This window comes from Typopeltis vanoorti, chromosome 22, assembly GCF_054136105.1.
Source record: "Typopeltis vanoorti isolate ZY-2024b chromosome 22, IOZ_Tvanoo_1.0, whole genome shotgun sequence".
NCBI classification, from domain to species: Eukaryota; Metazoa; Arthropoda; class Arachnida; order Uropygi; family Thelyphonidae; genus Typopeltis; species Typopeltis vanoorti.
This window is the reverse complement of record NC_143570.1, coordinates 87,353,560-87,374,684: the sequence shown is the minus strand read 5'-3', so window position 1 is coordinate 87,374,684 and position 21,125 is coordinate 87,353,560. Positions and strand designations below refer to the sequence as shown.

Sequence of the window (21,125 nt, the reverse complement as noted above, 5' to 3'; positions counted from 1 at the left end):
GCACTTGCCGTCTCACTTGAGTAAGTGCCATAGTGTCATAATTTGACACTATGGCACTTACTTCGAGATTTAAATCTCATGAACCAACCTTTGCTTCCTAAAAATGTTTCTTCGCCTCCATCTGTCTTTTTAAGATCCTCAAAAATTGTTTTTGCTTTCTCAGTTATAACAACCTGCATCAGAGGAATGTTTTTCTGATTCAAGTCATCCACCCATAATGATAATAATTTTTCCATTTTTTCATGAAGTTTACCCCTGCTATAACTTTGATGTTTTGCATTGAATACTGCCATAGATTGTTGCGCAGACTGTTTTATTCTATCTGTATTTTTCATAATTGTAGTAACAGTCAATGGAGGCAAGTTCATACTTCTACAGACATTAGCATGGGTCTGCCCATCTTCCATTCTTCGAATCACCTCCATCTTCTTTTCAAGTGTGATTGATTTCCGCGCCTTCTTAACATGAAGTTCTGCTAATTTTTCTGCACTTCTATTATCAGACATGGTATGTAATTACATACTTTATCAATTTAAATATGTATGTACGTAAAAAAAATTAAATAGAACAATTAGGTAGATTCAACATTAAAACTAGGTTTGATACATATATGCCGTAGTAGCTCGGTAAACACTCAAACACTAGATTGCCTGCTAGCGTTGTTTCTTAGTCAATGATACTACAGTAAGAAAGCATGTGCAGGCAACTGGCATAAATTGAACTGGTGTAAACCGAGGGCTGCCTGCACTAATTATTGTGTTGTTTCCCTTTGACTAATATTTATTCATTTCTTTTTGCATCATTTTAATATTTTGAACCATGTTAAAAATTATTCTAATTTGGTGAATGTTTTCTTATAATTTATATTATATTTTTATGTGTTTACATGGTTATATAATCTGCAAAGTATGTGGATTTAGATGATGCTAATTCATATTTGGTAATAATTATTTTCTATGCAATAAATTAGAATTGAAATCATTAAACATATTTTCTTTGATTATTTTAATTTTTTGATTCAGAGGTGTATATGGATAGAAGATATACACCTCTTAATATAGAAGATAGAAGAGAGGATATATATGATAAAGACCTTCAAGTTAGTTAAGGGATTCTACCAGATTAATACAGAAGGAATTATAAAAAGAGTAATTGTTAAGATGGAAAGAATGAGAGGCCATCCCTGGAAGTTGTATAAAGATGTAGTGAAGAAGGGTGTGAGGAGTAGTTTTTTACAAGGGGATTTTTTGATCGGTGGAATGTGCCAGATTTCATTGTGAATGCAGAGAGTATAAACATCTTGAAAGTTCATATGATAAATATGTTGCTGGTTGAGTGGGCTTTTCACGATGAGTCTGACTCCATGGAGGTTACTGAAATAATAATAAGCTGGCCTGAGAACACAGTAATAGATGCATCGTGGTCTGAGACTAAGTTGCTTTACTGATAATTCTAAATAACCAATCATACAAACTGTATTCTGTGTCATTGTGTGTGTTTTGATATGCTATATCCCTCTACACTTCTATTCCTGTCAGGACATTTGCTTTCTTCTGTCAAACAGTTTCAATGATCCCAACAATCTTTGGACAGACTGAGGTTATTAATATCATCAATTCATTCCCTTTAAACCTGGTACTCCTGATATTTGTACAGAGAAGCATCATTACATTATCACCATTCTACTCATATATATATATATATATATATCCCACACACACACATGAGAGGTGCAAGAACCTATAGCTCATCAGCACCATGTGTGAGGTGCAGATGAACGTTGAGAAAGAAGAAACTTCTTGACATTCTTCTTGAAGAGCTGTAGGTTGAAATAGTTGGGAAACACATCATGAGGAAAGCCGTTCTAGAGGACAGAGGTAGATGGAATAAATGAGGAAGAGAAGTAGGTTTGATGAGTTTGCAGTTGTACTGTAAAGGGATGTTGGACAGCAGCTGCTCTTGTTTTAACAGGTAACAGCAAGTGGAGGAATGATGTTTGCCAATTCACTGGAGCAGTGACCATAAATGTACCTGTAGAGGAAACACAGAGCTGAAACGAAACATTACATCTGTGAGATAGAGGTTAATGTGCTCCTGTGAGGGAAGGGTTATCGGTGAGCCGAATTGGCCTCTTCTGGACAGCATCAGGAATTTTTAAGGTTTTAGGTACACCACTCCAAATATGTGTACGCTATTCTAAGGATGGGCAGATTTAGGATTTATATAGGGTTAGTAGTTGGGAGGGTGTAAATTAGCTTTTTGATCAGAAAAGAATGCCTAATTTTTAGAAACTGAGGAAGCTGTTGATATGATATGTTTGTGCCAAGACGGGTTAGAGGTAAATTTCAATTCAAGATGAGAGTTCATCCTGTCTGGTGATGTGTGTATTAATGAGAATGAGAGAAAGTGAGCTGAGATCCCTTTTGTGAAGGGTAAAAGACAGGACTGCAATTTGGCAGCATTGAAGGCAACTTGATTATCCTTGTCCCACTGTATGGAGATCGGTGTTTAAGGCACTGGTTGTGGATGATCTTGATGTAAGTGATGTCTGGGAACTACATGGTTTGTCAAAGAAGTAGGATGAGTATATAGAATTTATAGCAATTGAGAGGAAGTCATTTAGGTATGAGAGAAAGAGCGTAGGTGAAAGAATGCCAAACACAATTGGAAGCCTTAGAAATGTTAAGGGCAACAGCACACATTTCTCTGAACTTTTCTATGGCACGTGTCCATTGGAGTAGACTAAGATATCAGTTGTGGCTCTGGATTTGTGAACTCCATACTGGTGTCACTGATTAACATTAACTGGTGAACTTGTAGGTAATGAATAAGCTGACCATCGATATCTTTCTCCATTATTTTGGAGAGGATTGAGGTGAAGGCAATTCACAGTAGGCTTTTGTCTCTCTTTTTTTTAGAACAGGTTGGATATATGCTAGTTTCCATGAGACGGGATAGGATCCAGCTGAGTATAGAAGATTAAAGAGATGATAGAGGACAGGTGTTAACTCTGAAGCACAACACTTGAGGAAGATTATCCCCCCCCTCGGGACTGCATTTGACACTGATGCACCATGCATTCTCCTATCTCTCAATTGACTGTACCAACAAAAGGCCATCCTTGCCACTATGTATTTTAGAACTTGGAACTTTTATATATTATCAGTTAGGCAACTTCAGTTTTATTCCTTAATATAGCCCAGTAGTCAACTTCTGTCTTGCAAAATAAAATAGGAAAAATAAACTCTTGAATATGATTATTATTTCTCAGTTTTGTTGTTAAGTTTACCCGTTATTTAATATAGTGTTACTTTTTCTCTGAATGTGATATGGATATGATGATACTACTTCATATGATGGTATAGTCATTTACTTTCAGGTTTTTGGATCTAATTGTTGGATCACCCTTTTACTATGAAAAAGGCAAAGGTGGAGCAGTTTATATATACCAAAATTCACAAAATGTAAGATTATATAACATTTAGTTGTGAAAAGTTTTTTTGCTTGGTTGCAAATTAGATTAACCTTGCCAAGAAATGATATTCTTGTTTCATCTTTATATCCAAGTGCAAGCGAACAAAGTTTGCACTTGAAATGCACTCATGACTAGGCTTTTTGTATAAGGCATAGAAGCTAATGACTTCACATTAAAATTGTCTTTGTATCCTGTAATACAAAGAACACACTACTTTGGACACGTGTAATGCTATGTATTATGGGAAGGGCTACCATATCTCTTCTGAGTCTGGCTCCTGCTGATTACATCTCAATAAAGGTCAAAACTAGTCTGGGTAGTGAACCCCATAACACATAGCATTATACATATATGAAGGGGGGTGTCCTTTGCATTATGGGATACAAAGGCAATTAATGTGAAGTCATTAGTCTTTATATAAGTAGCTTAGTTGTGAATGCATTTCATTCCAAACTTAGTTTGCTTATACTTGGATAAAAGGATAAAACAAGAAATTAACCAATACTAAATATTCAAGTAATTACTAAACTGTGTTGTTCTTATTTCACTTGTACATATGTGTGATATAAATATACATATCATTCTCTGTATATATTGTTAATATTGAGTCAATGATATTGAGTACTATTATCATTTTTTGAATTACTGAACTGCATTGTTCTTATTCCACGTGTACACATGAGTAGCGCACACACACACACACACACACGCACGCATGCACACACATTATTCTCTAAATATATTACCAATATTTTGTGTACTATTTATGCTGTGTGATTGTTTGCACTTCTTGTAACCCAGATGAGCTCATGCTCTTGGGTTATACATAGGATGTCATTGTTTTACACTTTTATCATTTTGAAAGAAAATTTAAATGAATGAGATGTAATGTAATGATATGCAAATGATAATGTAATGTAATAATAACTCAATATAATTTGAAGAGAAGAGAGAATAGGAACAGAATAAGAGTTATGGGAGTGATAAAAGAGGAGAGAATGGGAACAGTAGAAGAGAGGGAATGAGAGAGAGAGAGTTGTATGAATGATTGAAGAGGTGAGAATAGGATAAGTGGAAGAGAGGAATGAGTGTCAGATATAGGAATAATAGAAGAGGAAAGAATGGAAACAGCAGGAGAGAGGGAATGAGAGGAATGCAAGGGAGCACAGGGACTAGGGACAGAGTGATGTCAGGAAGGCAGATAAGCAGAGAGAAAGTGTTACAGGAGAGAGAGAGAGAGAGAGAGAGAGTGAGGGATGCATGTGAGCAATCGAGGAATAGGGTGGTAAGAGGTGTAATGTATGGGGACTCAATGATCCATGGTGTTCAAGATAGGATGTGTGAGGAGTGTTTGCCAGGAGGAACGATAGAAAGTGTGGCTATGGCAATTAAGAGAGGTGAAAGGGTGGATGAGATGATTGTGACGGTAGGAACAAATGACTTGAGTGGTAATATAAGTAGGGCAGCGAGAGATATGAGATTCTTGCTTAACGGTATACGAAAGAAGACAGAGAGGAAAGATTAGTGTGTGTTGCCTAGGTATTGATAGTGGCGAATTGAGCAAAAGAGTGGTGATATTGAATGGCATAATAGCGAGAATGTGTCAGAAGAGAGGATTGGAATATGTGGATGCTTGGAGTACATTTGAGAACAGAGAGGAATTGTATGTGAGAGACTGCTTGCATTTGAATGAGGAAGAATGTAAGCATCTGGAGAGATTGCCGTTCTGAACGAGTCAGTGTGTCCCATTGTGGATGGTAGCAGGAGCGGCCTCTTGTGGGAATGGGTACTTGGGAGAAGGGGGACGACATCAGGTAACGCTGAGCCCAATGGAGTCTAGAGGGGATAATGCTGGGTATAGAAACAATGTCATTTTTATGCTTTATACTAATGCCAGGCGTATTCAGAATAAGGGAAAGGAATTGGTGCCACTGATAGCATCAGCCTGGCCAAAGATTATTGGGATCACCGAGACGGGGTTGACAGAAGAGGATATAATAACAGGAATAGAAGTTGCTGGGTACAGCATTTTTCAGCAGGATAGGAAGGGAAAGCGTGGTGGTGGAGTACTGCTTATGATAAGTGACGTCACCTATGTCCTCTAAGAGTGGAGGCTTTGGAAGGCTGTGACACTAATGATTTTGAAAGCATGTGGTGTGAGGTGGAGGTGGGCAAGACAGGATATTTAGTGGGGTGTTGCTACAGACCAAGGAGCACAGAGAGTGGGGACCAGGAGATGTTGAGACAGTTGAGCGTGGCAAGTGCAAGAAGAATGATTGTTATGGGAGATTTTAACTTTAAGTATAAATTGGGGAGAGGAAGATGCATGTAGCAATAAGGGAATGGAATTTCTAGAATTCTTGAGGGACAAATGTCTTAGGCAACATGTAACAGAGGGAACAAGCGGTTCAAGAGTTTTAGGTTTGGTTATAGCCAGAAGAGTTGATAATAACTGAGATGACATCTCTCCCACAAGTTGGAGAGAGTGACCATACGGTTTTGACTTGGAAAATGAATAGACATGCGGGAGTATCAAAGAGATGGTAACGTATGTGAAATTATAAAGCAGGTGATTATAATAGTCTTAGATATCAACTTGGAGAAGTTTCATGGAGGGAGGAATTGGAAGGTCAGTTTATCATTAGTGCTTGGGAAATAGTGAAGGAATATTTGTTAGCAGCAATGGTAAGCTGTATTCCACAAGTGAAGAATAGAACACAATTTGGAGTGAAGTGATTTACAAGCAATATTAAATAGGAACTGCATGCAAAAAAGAATCTATGGAAGAGATATAAGGAGACATGTGAAGAGAAGATGCATGAAGAATATAAGACAGGCCAGGAGAGTGACTAGTATGGTAAGGAAGGCAAAATTGGAATATGAGAAAAGATTGGCCCTTAGATCCAAGGAAAATCCTAAGGAATTTTTTTAGCTATGTGGCCAGTAGGAGGAAAAATTACTGTGGAAGAATGACATTGTGGGATAAAAATGGGAATAGAGTGACTGATGCAGAGGACATAGTGGAATTGTTCAATGAACACTTTATTGGAGTATTTCATCCTGGAGGAGTCGATTTGAATACTAGAGGGATAGGACAGGTTCGAGGTTTAGAGGTGCAGGAGGAGAGTGTGTCCCAAATACTGAATACTCTGGATGTCAATAAAGCTGTGGGACTGGATGGTATTTCACCACGAGTTTTGAAAGAATGTGCTAGAGAACTGACAGTGCCTTTGACCTGGCTTTTCAATGAAAGTCTAGCTGCCAGAAAGGTGCCCATGGAATGGAAGGAAGGTAAGATAATGCCATTGCATAAGGGCGGTAGCAGACTGGAAGTGTCTGATTATAGGACAGTTTGTGTGTCATCAGTAGTTAGTAAGATCTTGGAGAAAGTAGTGAGGGACTGTATACAGCATTGGGCAGATGAGGGTAATGTTATCTGTGAGAGTCAACATGGATTTGTGAAGGGGCGCTCTTGTTTTACCAATATGCTAGCCTTTTATAATAAAAGTTGCAAGAGCATTAGATAAGGGAAAGGCATATACTGCCATATTCCTTGACTTAGGAAAGGCATTTGACAGGGTGCCACATGATAAGCTGATATTCAAGTTGCAGCACATGGGTCTGGATGTCAGATTGGTCAACTGGATTCAGGATTGGCTGTCCGATAGGTATCAGAGAGTTGTGTATGGTGGAGCAATATCAAAGAAGCAGAAGGTTACAAGTGGGGTTCCACAGGACTCAGTACTGGGACCTATATTGTTTAACCTTTATATCAATGACATTGTCCGTGGATTGCAGAGGGATATTCATTTGTTTGCGGATGATGCAAAGCTGGGAAGGGTTATTAGTAATAGTGCAGATGTGGTAGCTCTGCAAGAGGATTTGAATAAGCTACATAGATGGGAAAATGAATGGGGGTATCGGTTTAATGCAGCAAAATGTAAGGTCTTGAGGTTTGGGACACATCGATGGGATGCTTCATACTCTATGGAAGGAGTTAAACTGGAGGAAGTAGGACAGACAAGGGATCTGGGTTTGATGATTGATAGAAACCTGAAATTTAGGGGATATATTACAAAGGTAGTGAAGGTAATGCAAAGGATTGCTGCAATAATGAGAAGGACACTGACCTGCAGAGATAAAAGGGTTATCATTCTATTGTATAAGACTCTGATCAGACCACACTTGGACTATTGTTCTCAGATCTGGTCCCCAGGATTTGAAGGGGATAAATTAACTGTGGAAAGGGTACAAAGGCGGATAACAAAGATGGTGTCAGGACTGTACAATGTTTGTTATGAGGATTGGCTGAGGGAGTGTGGACTGCAGAGAGATTGGTGGATAGAAGGAGAGGTGATATGATTAAGACTTTTAAACTGTTGAGAGGTGGTTACAGGGTTGACACTTGGGAGTTCTTTCGATTGGTTGAACAGAGGGAAGGAGTCATGACAAGGGGGCCATCCCTGGAAATTATGAAAAGAAACTGTGAGAAAGAGGGTGAGGAGTGGTTTCTTTGCATGGAGGGTGTTGAACCATGGAATGCATTGCCTGATAGAGTGGTGAGAGCGAAAAAGGTCAATGCGTTTAAGGAGTGGTATGATAGACTTTGTGTTTCCTAGTAGGGACCTCCCTCGATGAGTCTTGATAGACTTGTGTTATATAAAGGACCTTCCACGATGAGTCTTTTGACTCCATGGAGGCCTCAATAATTATAATAATAATAATAATTTCTTGACAAGTTTAATATAAATAACATTCAGTTATTTATTAGAATTATAGTCTGTAATTTAAAGAAAATATTTACCTAAGTGATTTTTGCATTGGTAATATCATGTAAGACCCTGTTTTAAAAACTTTAAGATAAATACAGCAAGTAAGAAATTATTCAGCACCTAGATATCTGGATTGTTCAGTGAAACAGAATAGACATCTCATTAATCAAGATTCTAGTTCGCAGTGGGTTAACAATGGTGTCACCATCATGACGAGCTTTTTTAAAAGTATAAGTGTTATTTCAAAATGTTTGCAGTGCCTTCTTGTAAGCATTTTAACATGTTCACATTCGATGTGACTTTGCTAACTAACTTTTTTTTTACTAACTGGGCTGTGTGAACCTATTGATATATAAAGTATTACCTGTGGGATGATTAAGGGTTAAAACTGTATGACTGAGAGGGAACTCCATATAGCGTTTAAAGGAAATGCAGAGAACCGACCAGAGCTTCTGACCTAATGTCCAGTCCTCACCTTCTCGTGGTGCACCCTGTTAGGTATCTACCTGGATACTGAACGAACGAGGATGAGCTGGCAATTTGGGATTTAACCAACCGAATTTTAGCCTTATTGGCTTAAACCAATAAAATGATGGTACAACATGACAGAATTTCATGACAGCTGGGGTGTTGCTCAGTTAAACAAGGTTTTCACCAGGGAACCAGGGCAAAGAGTGAAAAGTCAGCTCCTGGAACAAATCCTAAAACACACCCCCAACTCAACATCACCAGAGTTCAAGATCGGTACTATCAAAATAAGAAGCCTGAATGGCAAAGAAATGGAGCTAGCTGAGGAATTGAATAGGTACTAGATTGACATAATAGGGGTGACTGAAACAAAAAAAGGCAAAAACTGGTTAGATGTTTCTGAGCAATAAATACAAAATGTTATATTCATGCAATGACAATCAAGGAAAAGAAGGAATAGCCATAGTATTTATTTATTTATTATTATTATTATTATTCAACACTAAATACGAGCCTAATCTTCTTGAATGGCAGGCAGTCTCAAGTAGAGTGATGTTGACAAATATGAGAATGGGGGAACTGGAAAATGAGACTTATTTGTGCCTATGGTCTCACAAAAGGTTCTACTAAGGTAGAAGTGGAAGAATTTTTTGAGACTTTAGAGAAAGCAACTGACACAATGAAAAAGGAAAAGTTGGTCCTTGTTGGGGATTTAAATAGCAGAGTAGGAAATGATTGTCAGACATGCAAAAATATTTTGTGAAAATTTGGAGAAAAGAACCAAGCTAATAATAATGGCAAATACCTGTTGGATTTCTGCTCAGGACATAGATTGGTTATTACTAACACAATGTTCCAACATAAAAATGTGCACAAATTCACATGTGTTGATAGTGATGTCTTCTCCCTGGTGCAAGACACTAGAGTGTACAGAGGATTTAAAATTGGAATTGATCACCATTAGTGTTGAGCAGAATAAAATTGAGTTTCATATTGAAAAGAAGAACATGTAAGAAAGTTTTAAAGCAAATAAAAGTTGAGCTCATATGTGAACTGCAGACTAAAATACACAAGCATTGTTGAAGGAAAAATTAAAGAGTTTAAGAACAGGAACCAAACCTCAGAGATCCAGTCGCAAGCCCTGAAGAAAACATTGATTGATTCAGCCAGATAGGTATGTGGTGAGATTGTCTGCAAGGATAGAACAATCAGAACTCTATGGTTGGACACAGGAAGTTAAAAAGTTAGAGGTAGCGAAGGAAAAGAAGAAAACATATCAAAAGCTCCTGGCAAATAAATCAGCTTATTCTCTTAGAGAATACAGAGACAAATGTTAGAAAGCTAAACACTGTCTAACACTAGCTAAACAGAAGTCATGGGAAGACTTTTGTAAGAACATAGAAAATAAATATCAAGAAGGTGACAAGATATTCTGAAGGAAGTTGAAGAAGCTCAGAAATGGATGAAAGAGTGCTGTAAAAGGAATTGGAGTTGATAAAGGTGACATGAAAACTGGAGAAAAAGCTATCCTTGAAGTTTGGAGTAATTACTTTGAAAAATTGCTAAATGAAACAAGCAGTGATAACAGCACAGTGGTAATAAACACTGACCAGACATGCAATCAGGAATACATATCCATACTTGAAGTAGAAAAAGCTATCAAAAGCTTGAAATGTGGAATGGCAGCATAGTTCAGAAGGCCTGGACATAGGGACCAATTCCAGATGATTAGAGTAGAGTTCTCATAGTACCCATATATAAAAAGGGAAATAAAACTGAATGTGAGAATTACAGAAGCATTTCATTACTGAGTGTTTCTGGTAAGATATATGCAAGTATACTTGAGAAATGGTCAAAGGATTTTGAAGAGAAGCTTGGTGAAGAACAAACTGAATTCAGGCCAGATAGAAGCTGTAAGGATCATATTTTCACTTTACAACAAATAGTTAAGAAATCATGGGAGTATAACAAATATCTGTATTTAAGTTTTGTAGATATGGAAAAGGCATATGACAAGGTGCCAAGAGAGAAGTTATTCAAAATGCTACAGTGATATGGTATCAGTGGGACATTATATCAAGCAATATTTAGTCTATTTAAGTTGCAAGTCAGCAGTTAGAATTGAAGGAAGTACAAGAAGATGGTTTAATGTTAAATCAGGTGTCAGAGAAGGATGTACATCATCCTCTCTGTTATTCATTGTCTATATGGATCACATTATGAAGGAAAGTGGTATTAAACCTGATATTAGAATTGGAGATGTTAATGTTAGCTCTTTGCTTTATGCAGATGATGTTATACTCCTAAATAAATCCTTTACAAGTCTGCAAGATTCCTTGACTAAATTGAATAATTGTTGTAATAGATATGGTATGAAGGTCAGCATTAAAAGGACTCAATGCAAATAGGCAGAAACATTAAAAATATCGACTGCAATGTGAATGGAGAAACCATAGAACAAATAAAACATTTCAGCTACTTAGGCACGATTTTTAAAGACGGTGTTCAAACCAGTTTTAACTTATGGATCTGAGAGCTGGGTCAGAAGTAAAACACTTGACTAAAGACTAGAGACAGCAGATATGAGAGTCCTGAGAAAGATTAGAGGCATGAACAGATGGAATCAATTGTAATATCATATTAAAAACGAGGATATTAGGAAAGAACTTGACATTGTCAGCATCCAGGAATCTGTTAGCAGAATTAATCTCAGGTGGTATGGTTACTTAAACAGAATGGGAAAGGAAAGATTAGACAACAAGTGTTCTCTGCCAGTTAGGCAGGAAAAAGATCCAGAGGAAGACCAAGATATAGGTGGATTGATATGATAAAAAGTGCCTTAGAAGATAGAAATATAAGATCTAATAATGTTGGAGTCTTGACAGGTAACAGATTGATTTGGAGGAAAATTGTAGATAGGAAGTTAGTAATGATGTAAATTTTTCATGTAGTAGTGTCATATCCTGTATACCTCTTGAAGGTACATGTCAGGAATTTGATGATTATGAGTATTAGCTGTTATTTTTAGTTAAAAAAAAAAAAAAGAAAAGAAACTTAATGGAATTTTTAAAAAATATCACTGATTAAATTTTATGTCATTAAATTTGTGTGAAGTCACATGCAGATTAATATAAAGGGCAGTAAGTTTGCTTCTGCTTTTGATATTATGGTGACGTCATTAATTTTTACAAATAAATAACATTTGTTTGTAGTATTTATAAATTTAAATGACAAAACCAAAAATAAGCTGTGTTATGAAAAATCAACAATGATGGTATTTGTTGCATGAAGGTACTTACTTGATCTGTCATTCTTTGCTGGTTCTTTCTATTTCAAAAGAATTTTAAGGATTTAAATTTTTTTAAAATTTAGATTTAAAATTTATTTTTAACTGCTACCATAAATGCATAAAATTATTACTGTGCAATAAAGCTAAAACTGTTTCTTTGAAGAATGTTTGGACAGTTATTATTATTATATTAGCAAAGACTTTTCACAGGAGGCCCATGCTATCAATACAATACCTTTCATATCTTTCTTGAACATTTACCAATGGAGCACTTGCAACATGTTGCCATCCTTTACAAAAAAACTAGTATTGATGCTGCTACTAACTGCACTCTTGCTCAGTTTCCAGGAATTACTCCTTGTTCTATCTGCTTTAGCTGTGTGCTGAAAAATTTCTTTTGCATCAGTTCTATGAAGCTTTCTTAGTAACTTATGTATCAAGAGTGCTTGTGTAGCCCTATGAAAATAGCATTTGCTTCCCGACTGCTAGGCAGCAAAAAAAAAAAATACTATTATGCTTTTTTCTTTTGAGATATAATGGTGTCTTGGTATATGATTTTGTAAGTAGAATTGTCATCTAATGTAGGAGATCCTGTATTTTTTTCTATTCCTCTTGATTCATCATAACTATCAGCTTTTGTAATCACAATATTTTTATACTTACAACTTTTTTTAGGCAGTTTAGATTTCATTAGGATGTTTGTTGTGTTTAAAGAAATGTTATTGGCCATTGAAGTTGGAAGATTGTAGATACCCTGATCTATGTTCATCATAATAATTGGGACTTGTTTTGATGCAATAGTGAAGTTATGACCTTTTCTATTCCATTGTATTCTATTTCACAACTGATACACTTAAACCATCATTGACATATTCACTCACTTTTTTTGCTCTCATTCCACAAATCTTTCAGCTTTCATAATGAGTACATTCCACACAGGCATGTGCACACGAACATAAACACACACACTCTGCACCAAACAAAATCTCTCAAATTAAATTGACTTAACAAAGACATAGGGTTGCTTAAGGTTCAAAGCCAAATAACTCGGAGGAGACCTACACATTGCCTTTCAGGAATGCAGAGAACCGACTGGGTCTTCTGACTTAATGTTCAATCCTCACTTTTACACTGTGTGCCCCATTAATAGGGATCTACTGGGTACTGAATGAATGAGGATGGGCTGGCAGTTTCGACTTAGCCAATCAAATTGTACTCGTTATTGGCTTAAACCACAAATGCATATCATTGTACAACATGATATTTCGTGCCAGCTGGGGCATTGCCTAGTTAAACAAGGCCCTTGCTGTTTTTGTCAGGGGGAACCAGGGCATACAGTGAAAGTCAGCTACTGGAACCAGGTTCTACTGGAATTGGAAAAGTACCACGTGGACATGATTGGCATTACTGAGATAAAGAAGACAAAAACAGGTGAGATCTTACCAAATAATAAGTATAGGATATTATTTTCAGGCAATAATCATCAAGGAAAAGGAGTAGTGATAACATTCAACACCAAACATGAAGATAAACTTCTTGATTGGAAGGCAGTTTCAAGTAGAACGTTATGTGGGCAAATTTCAAAATACAGACATGGACAGTGGAACTTATTTGTGCCTATGGTCCCACAGGAGGTTCTTCTAAGGAAGAAGTGAAGGAATTTTTTCATTAGAACAGGCAGCTGACATAAAGAAAATGGAAAAAGTTGTCCTTGTTGAAGATTTAAACAGCAGAGAAGGAAATGAATCCCACCAGGCAATATAGAAATATTTTGGGAAAATTTGGAGAAAAGAGCAATGCTAACAATAAAGGTAAGTATTTACTGGATTTCTGCTTGTGATGTGGACTAGTCATTACTAATACCATGTTTCAACATAAAGATGTGCACTGGAGAGAAGACACAAGAAATAAATGCCTCATTGACTACGTCATTATTGATAGTGATATCATCATGCTTGTTCAGGATAGAAGAATGTATAGAGGATTTGAAATTGGAGATGACCAATTTACTTAGCACCAAGTAAGATAAAAATGGATATCACATTGAAAAGCACAGTATGTAAGAAAGTTTTAAAAAGAATTAAAGTTGAGCAGCTTTTACAAGTAAATTGTAGACTTGACGCTATACAAATGTTATTGAATAAAAAATGAAACAAATTGCAAATAAGAACCAAACCTCCTTCAGTCTCACTGGCAAACTCTGAAGAAGACATTGATTGATTTAACTAGGGAGGTATGTGGTGAAGTTGTCTGCAAGGATAGAAAAATAAGAACACCATAGTGGACACAAGAAATTAAAGAAGCAGTGCTGGAAAAAAGAAAGCATACCAAAAGTTCCTAGCAAATAAGTCGGCAGATGCTCTGAAAGAATTCAGAGAAAAATGTAAGGGAGTTAAGTTATGTGTAAAAGTGGCTAATCAAGAGTCATATAAAGACTTTGGTAAGAGTCTAGAAAATAAATATCAGGAAGATCAAAATGTTCTGGAGGTTATTGAAGAAGCTTAGAAATGGAGGAAAGAGTACTGTAAAAAGAATCAAAAATGACAGAGGTGATATGAAAACCGAAGATAAGGATATTGTAAAAATAATCATAATTAAAATTCTGAATATTTTTACGAATTGTTTATGTTAAAATGTTTATTAGTTTTAGTTTCATAACACGCATTGTCGGCACTTGCGATGTGCCCGTTATGAAATTGTTTTGTCAAAAATGATATGTAAAGAAGTTAAAAAAATTGATCTACTTACCAGATTTGATATTTGTATTACTTACAGGAATTTTATTGTAATTTAAAATTTTAAGTTTTGTGTTTTTATGAAGACATTCTCTCTTGTCGCTAACAGAGACAACGTGTCAGCCATTATTTATACCTAACTTTATCGCTTGCCACTTTCATGGAGTGCGCATGCTTGCCGAGAAGTTTGATGTGTGATTGACAGCTGACAACTTCGGTATCAAAGCAACGAGAGAGTAAACAGGAAAGCATTCGGTATCTGAGTAACGGCTGTAAACAAGATAGCATTTGGAAGGAATTTAGAACACAGGACAGGCTGATATTTAGATTCAGAGGAACTTGAGTTTTTTTTTATGTGACAGTCGTAAGAAAATTAATAGTATATTCCGAAAAAGGAATCGTGGAACTATTAAGTTTCAAAGTGGAATAAGTATTGATAAATAAAAGGGATATATTGCTATAGGTGTTTTAAAAGGAATATTGGAGGAAACGCTAATTGGAAGATTTATAGTAGATTCTGAAAAGGTAATCGTAGAACTGTAAGTTTTTTTTTTAATTGGAAGAATTAAGACTGTCAATAAGAATTAGTGAATAAAAGAAGAAGTTGCTATTTACGTTCTAAAGGAATGTTCGAGAAAACTCTGATTAGGAAGTTTCATCTGTATTAAGGACGCCGGATCTGACTATTATTTCTACTGGAAAAGAGACAGAATTAAGTCAGGAAGAATTAATGTGTGCTACATAACTGATGAGAAAGGATCCTGTAAAAATGAAAAATAAAGTTATATATCTTTGGAAAAGGGCCTTGACAGAGAAAGAAACTGGCTATGAACATTTTGTCATTGTGAAAATAAAGTGTTTAGTCTAGTCTTAACTGTAAGTTTATTTTTAAAAGGCCTTGGATCCAATTAATTTGTAGTTAGTTATGTAATATTGTTTGAAGTGTATATATATTGTTTTTGTTTTATTAAATGTGTTTATTTTGTATTTTGGTCTTGAGTCAGTGATTATTTGGATTCTGAAAGAAAGAGTTAAGGTCATTGCACCAATTGGAGTGAACCCTTGTGCATATAATAATATATAGGTACACTCGGAAATAAATTAAAAATAATTGTTAGAAACAGAGATCATCTCTATGGTGGGATTAATATTAAGATAATATCCTCTCTATATAAAAAAATCCACTATTTTATTAACAATATCCTAGGTGTCTGGAGTAATTTCTTTGAAAGACTGTTAAATGAACCAAGCAGTGACATAACCGTACTAGAAAATTTTCAAGAGCAATGCAAAGAAGAATACATATCAGTACTTGAGGTAGAAAAGCTGTCAAAAACTTGAAATATGGAAAGGCAGCTGGAGTATATGATATTTGACCAGAAATACTTAAGGATGGAGATATAAAAGTTTTGCAGTGGCTACACTGCATATTTCAGAGGGCCTGGTCAGAAGGTTGAATTCCTGATGATTGGAGAAGAGCTTTTGTAGTACCCATCTAAAAAAAAAAAAAAAGAGAATAAAACTGAATGTGAGTATTATAGCAGAATTTCTCTATAATTTCTCCAGTCAGATTTATGGAAGCATAATTGAAAAGAGTTCAAGAAAGATTGTGGAAAAGAAACCTGGTGAAGAACAAGCTGGATTTAGGCTAAATAGAAGTTGTCGAGATCAGATTTTCACTTTAAGACAAATAGTTGAGAAATCATGGGATATGTACAAAGGACTGTACTTAAGTTTTGTAGATCGGGAAAAGGCACACGACATGTTGCTTAGAGAAAAGCTTTTCAAAATACTACAATTATATGGGGTGAATGGAACATTATATAGAGCAATAATAGTCTATATTTAAGTCATCAGTCAGCAGTTAGAATTGAAGGAAATACAAGAAGATGATTTGATGTAAAATCAGGGGTAAAACAAGAATGTACATTACCTCCACTCTTATTTATCATCTATATGGATCACATAATGAAAGACAACAACAAAAAAAAAAAACTCTTGAACATCTTTTGAAATTAAGTGCTTGCAAATGGGTTTTGGGTTTCTGATTTTCACAACAAAAGATAGTTTGTGCACATTTCTGCCATAGACATGTCTTCATCTTGACCCAGAACTCAGACTAGGACAAAGTTTAATCCCAGTTGCACCAGAAACCAAGTTCTTGATATTTTATTTGACAGACTGTTTCCTTCTTCATATACATCACTTGCAAGATTGCTGTAAGCAGTGAGCTTTCTAAGAAAGGAAATGCTATTGATCACTGTTTTTTGTAAAATCAGTAGGTGCCAGTACTCATTCTTTGATGGCAAGAAAACTTTAAAATTAAAATGCTGTGGAAACAAAACCAAAAATTACCTACTGATATTCTTACATCTTAGTGCAATCATTTTTTCAGAATAAGAACAACAAATTAAGCACCTTACAAATTATATATACATTTATTTTACAAGTATATAAAAAATAAGTATAATGCACACAATAATTTTTAATACAACTTTTTATTGCAATTATGAAAAAAGTTTTATGTGGAAATATTATTATTACATGATACCTCCAGGGAGTCCAAGGACTCATTGAGGGAGAGCACCTCTCTACAACTGTCTCCACCACTCAAATCATCATCTACACCAATGCTAACTACTACCCACCACCACCACTAGTATTTTCACAGACAATCACAAACATCCATGCCCATGGCAGGATTCAATCCTGCACCTTTTGGCTGGAGAGCAGATATGCTAATCACTTAGCTAACCAGGCTGGCAATATCTTAACAATAATATATTTAGTGAAAAATTTAAATTTCATTAAATGACTTGTTGCATATGGTTAAAATATTACAACCACCTCCATATGTTATAGGTTACTGTTAAGAAAGGTACCAGTATGTCATACTGTTGTGTACTCCCCCCCCCCCCCAAATCACTAATTTTGATTCATAAAATAAACTTTGCTTTAAAAGGAAACAAAGTTAATTTTATGTACTTAGCAACTACATGGAGTCACTGAATTAAATTGTTTCATTTTATTAAAAGAAAATTAATTATTAAAAAAAATTTTTTTTTTTAGGGATTTCAGTTACAACCAGAGAAACTTACAGGAAAAGTAGAATCAAGATTTGGATTTGCTATAGCAAGTTCTGGTGATCTTAATCGAGATGGATTTTTAGGTAACATACACTTTAAAGATATTTCTCTGTGTCTGTGTGTCTGTCTGTATAGATATGGATATTTTGTGTCTTTAACCTAAAATGTTACTCTAACCAAGTGAAAAATAAACTTTCAACATCTAAAATGTTTTCATTTAATCTCTTGTATGGAGGTTGAAGTTCTTATAACATGTAATTAAAATTTTCTAGTCTTTTTTTATATATCCATTACTCATAATTATGTAAGTCCAGTGGCTTATGAAACTTGTCGAGTTATTTTGTTTATTTAAAAAAAAAATCTATCTCTGTTTAGAACAATCTCCAAACCAGAAATTAAACGAAGATTTGCTAAACCACAGAAATATTTCACATCATTTAAAATTTTATTTATTTATATTTTTATTTAGTTGATAGTTGATCTCCTAGAGGTTAGTTAAGAGTTTTACAGGAAGCACATCATACTGATGTCTTTTTTAATTTGTTAAAATAGTCACAATATTGCTGATCATTATTTCTATTATTTTGCTTACTTTATGATGAATAAAGGCAAACAGTTGAGTCTCCTGTTATGTACAGTATAAGAAAAGGTATATTAATTAGCTATATAATTAATGCGTAAATTTTAGTCTAGTTTGGTTGGGATTGATTGATTGAAAAGTACTTCAGTTTGAAGTACTCTTACAGGACTATAAGGATTGTGTATATTGTATAACTGTTAACGGAAGCAAAAATGGCAGTAAGAACTAGATCAACAGATGTATGCCTTGAAAATCAAGTGTGTTTGAGTGGTGTAGATTTTACTAAGATGGTTTGTTATCAGGAGTGCAATATGTATGCATGGAGGAATGTGGCAGATGTGTTTTTTGAGCAGATTAAACAAGAAAAGTGAGAGAGATGGTCTGTAGAAAGTGTGATATTATAATAGATTGCAGTGATTTGAATGAAAGTTGGGAACCAGAAGCGAAGAATGATAGCGAGAAGAGTGAGTAGGAGAATGTGATAGTGAATATGGAAATGATTTAAAATAAAAAACAAGGACAACCAAGAGTAATTGTGGAAGCAGAAGTCTGCCTGACTGATGAAGCCAGAGCTGATGTGACTGCAGGAATGGAAGAAAGTGTGATTGATGAAGAAATAGTGGAAACGATTGCTAAAATGCAAGAATTGAAGAATGCAATGATTAAGACGAGGAATGAAATTAGCCGTATGGTAGATACAAAATAGATGCAAACAGAAGAGTGTGAAAGAATAAAATGAAAGATAGTGGAGAAAAAGGAGTGGCAAATAACTCAACACTATATGGAGATTGTCATAAAGGTGTGGTGGATGAGTGAGCCCACAAGGTCTGTTCTACAAGAGGGAGAATGAACTGGGTGATTAAGGGCTGGGTGCTGGATATGAGAAATAAGCATGCAAGGGAGTTAGTGATTGAAAGGAATGATCTGATTGGACATAGGGAGAATGTGAGGATGATTATCAGGAGATAAATGATGAGAGTGAAAGACAAATCTTTCTCTCATGGATCAACGCAGATCATATAAAAATCATAATCCAACAAAATATACAGAGGTTCAGAAAATTATTAAACACAAGATCAAAAAAGCAAAAGAAATCTGGATGAATGAAAAATGTAAAGAAATAGAAATTCTACAGGAAAAACATGACAATTTTAATCTACACAAAAAGATGAAAGAGACCTCAGGTATATATAAGAAAAAACAATTCCGTATCCTTCGAAACAAAAAGGGAGAAATTATATCCAAAAAGGATGACAAAATACAAGAATGGGTGAAATATATAGAAGAACTCTTTACTGATAACAGACAGAATCCAGAAAATACTTATGAACATATGGAAGGTCCATGCATTCTAAAATCAGAGGTAGAATGTGCATTAAACTCAGCTAAAAATGGTAAAGCCCTAGTACCAGATAGAATACCAGCAGAAATAGTAAAGTTATTAGAAGGTGACAACATTAACATATTAGTAAAGCTATTTAATAAGATCTATGATACAGGCATAATCCCTCAAGACTGGTTACAGTCAACCTTCATCATGCTACCTAAAAAAGAAAATGCGAAAGCTTGTAATGACTATAGAACGATCAGCCTAATGAGTCACGTTCTCAAAATGTTTCTGAAAATAATTCAAAAAAGAATATACAGAAAATGTGAAGACACCATCAGTGATACCCAATTCGGCTTTAGAAACGGCTTGGGAATAAGAGAGGCCCTTTTCTGTTCTCAGATCTTATTTCAAAAATGTATTGACCAAAACAAGGTAATATTCATTTGCTTCATCGACTTCGAGAAAGCATTTGACAAAGTCCAACATGCTAAAATGATTGTACTATTAAAAAGAATTGGATTACATGGTAAAGACATCAGGATCATTGAAAACTTATATTGGAACCAAAAGGCATCTGTTCAAGTTGATGACATTATTACAGACTCCATTAACATCAAACGAGGAGTAAGGCAAGGATGTGTGCTGTCACCTCTTCTTTTTAACATCTACTCAGAAGCCATATTTCAAAAAGTCTTGGAAGAAAGGAAGGGATTAGTGTAAATGGTGAAATCATCAGTAACATCCGATATGCCGATGATACAGCTCTTCTGGCTGACAATATTCAGGATCTTCAAAATCTTTTGGAACTAATAAATACAGAGAGTGAAAAAATGGGATTAAAAATAAATATCACCAAAACTAAATTCATGGTCATAAGTAAGAAACCAATTCTTAATTTAGCACTTTCTTTAAATAGGAAACAAATAGAAAGAGTGGCAAAGTTTAAATATCTCGGATGCTGGTTAAATGAAGATTGCAATCCAGAAATGGAAATAAAAGTTAGAATTGAAATGGCAAGAAAAAATTTTCTCTTGATGAAATCAACTGTGTAACCGCAGTTTAAACTTAGCGCTTAGAGTACGCATGGTTAAATGCTATGTATGGTCTGTACTGCTGTACGGTGCAGAAACTTGGACCTTGAAGACAACATCAATAAAAAGACTTGAAGCCTTTGAGATGTGGTTATACAGACGAATGTTAAAAATCCCATGGACAGCAAAAACGTCCAATCAGGAAGTACTGGAACAAATGGGGAAATCACGTGAACTTTTAGATACCATAAAAAGAAGGAAAACTGCATATCTTGGTCACCTACTTCGTAATGAAAAATATAAGATACTTCAATTGATTATAAAAAGGAAGATAAATGGAAGAAGAGGACAAGGAAGAT

The 21,125-nt window shown here is 35.3% G+C and overlaps 1 protein-coding gene across 1 annotated transcript in view; it reads left to right on the top strand.

The window, feature by feature from the left end:
* LOC150094544 (integrin alpha-PS1-like) overlaps positions 1-21,125 on the top strand; it is a 397,822-nt gene that overhangs the window by 181,231 nt on the left and 195,466 nt on the right. The window contains exons 7-8 of the mRNA XM_090412091.1: positions 3,380-3,464; positions 17,809-17,908. Of these exons, the coding sequence (XP_090268217.1) occupies positions 3,380-3,464; positions 17,809-17,908 (185 nt within the window). The remainder of the gene's footprint in view (positions 1-3,379; positions 3,465-17,808; positions 17,909-21,125) is intronic.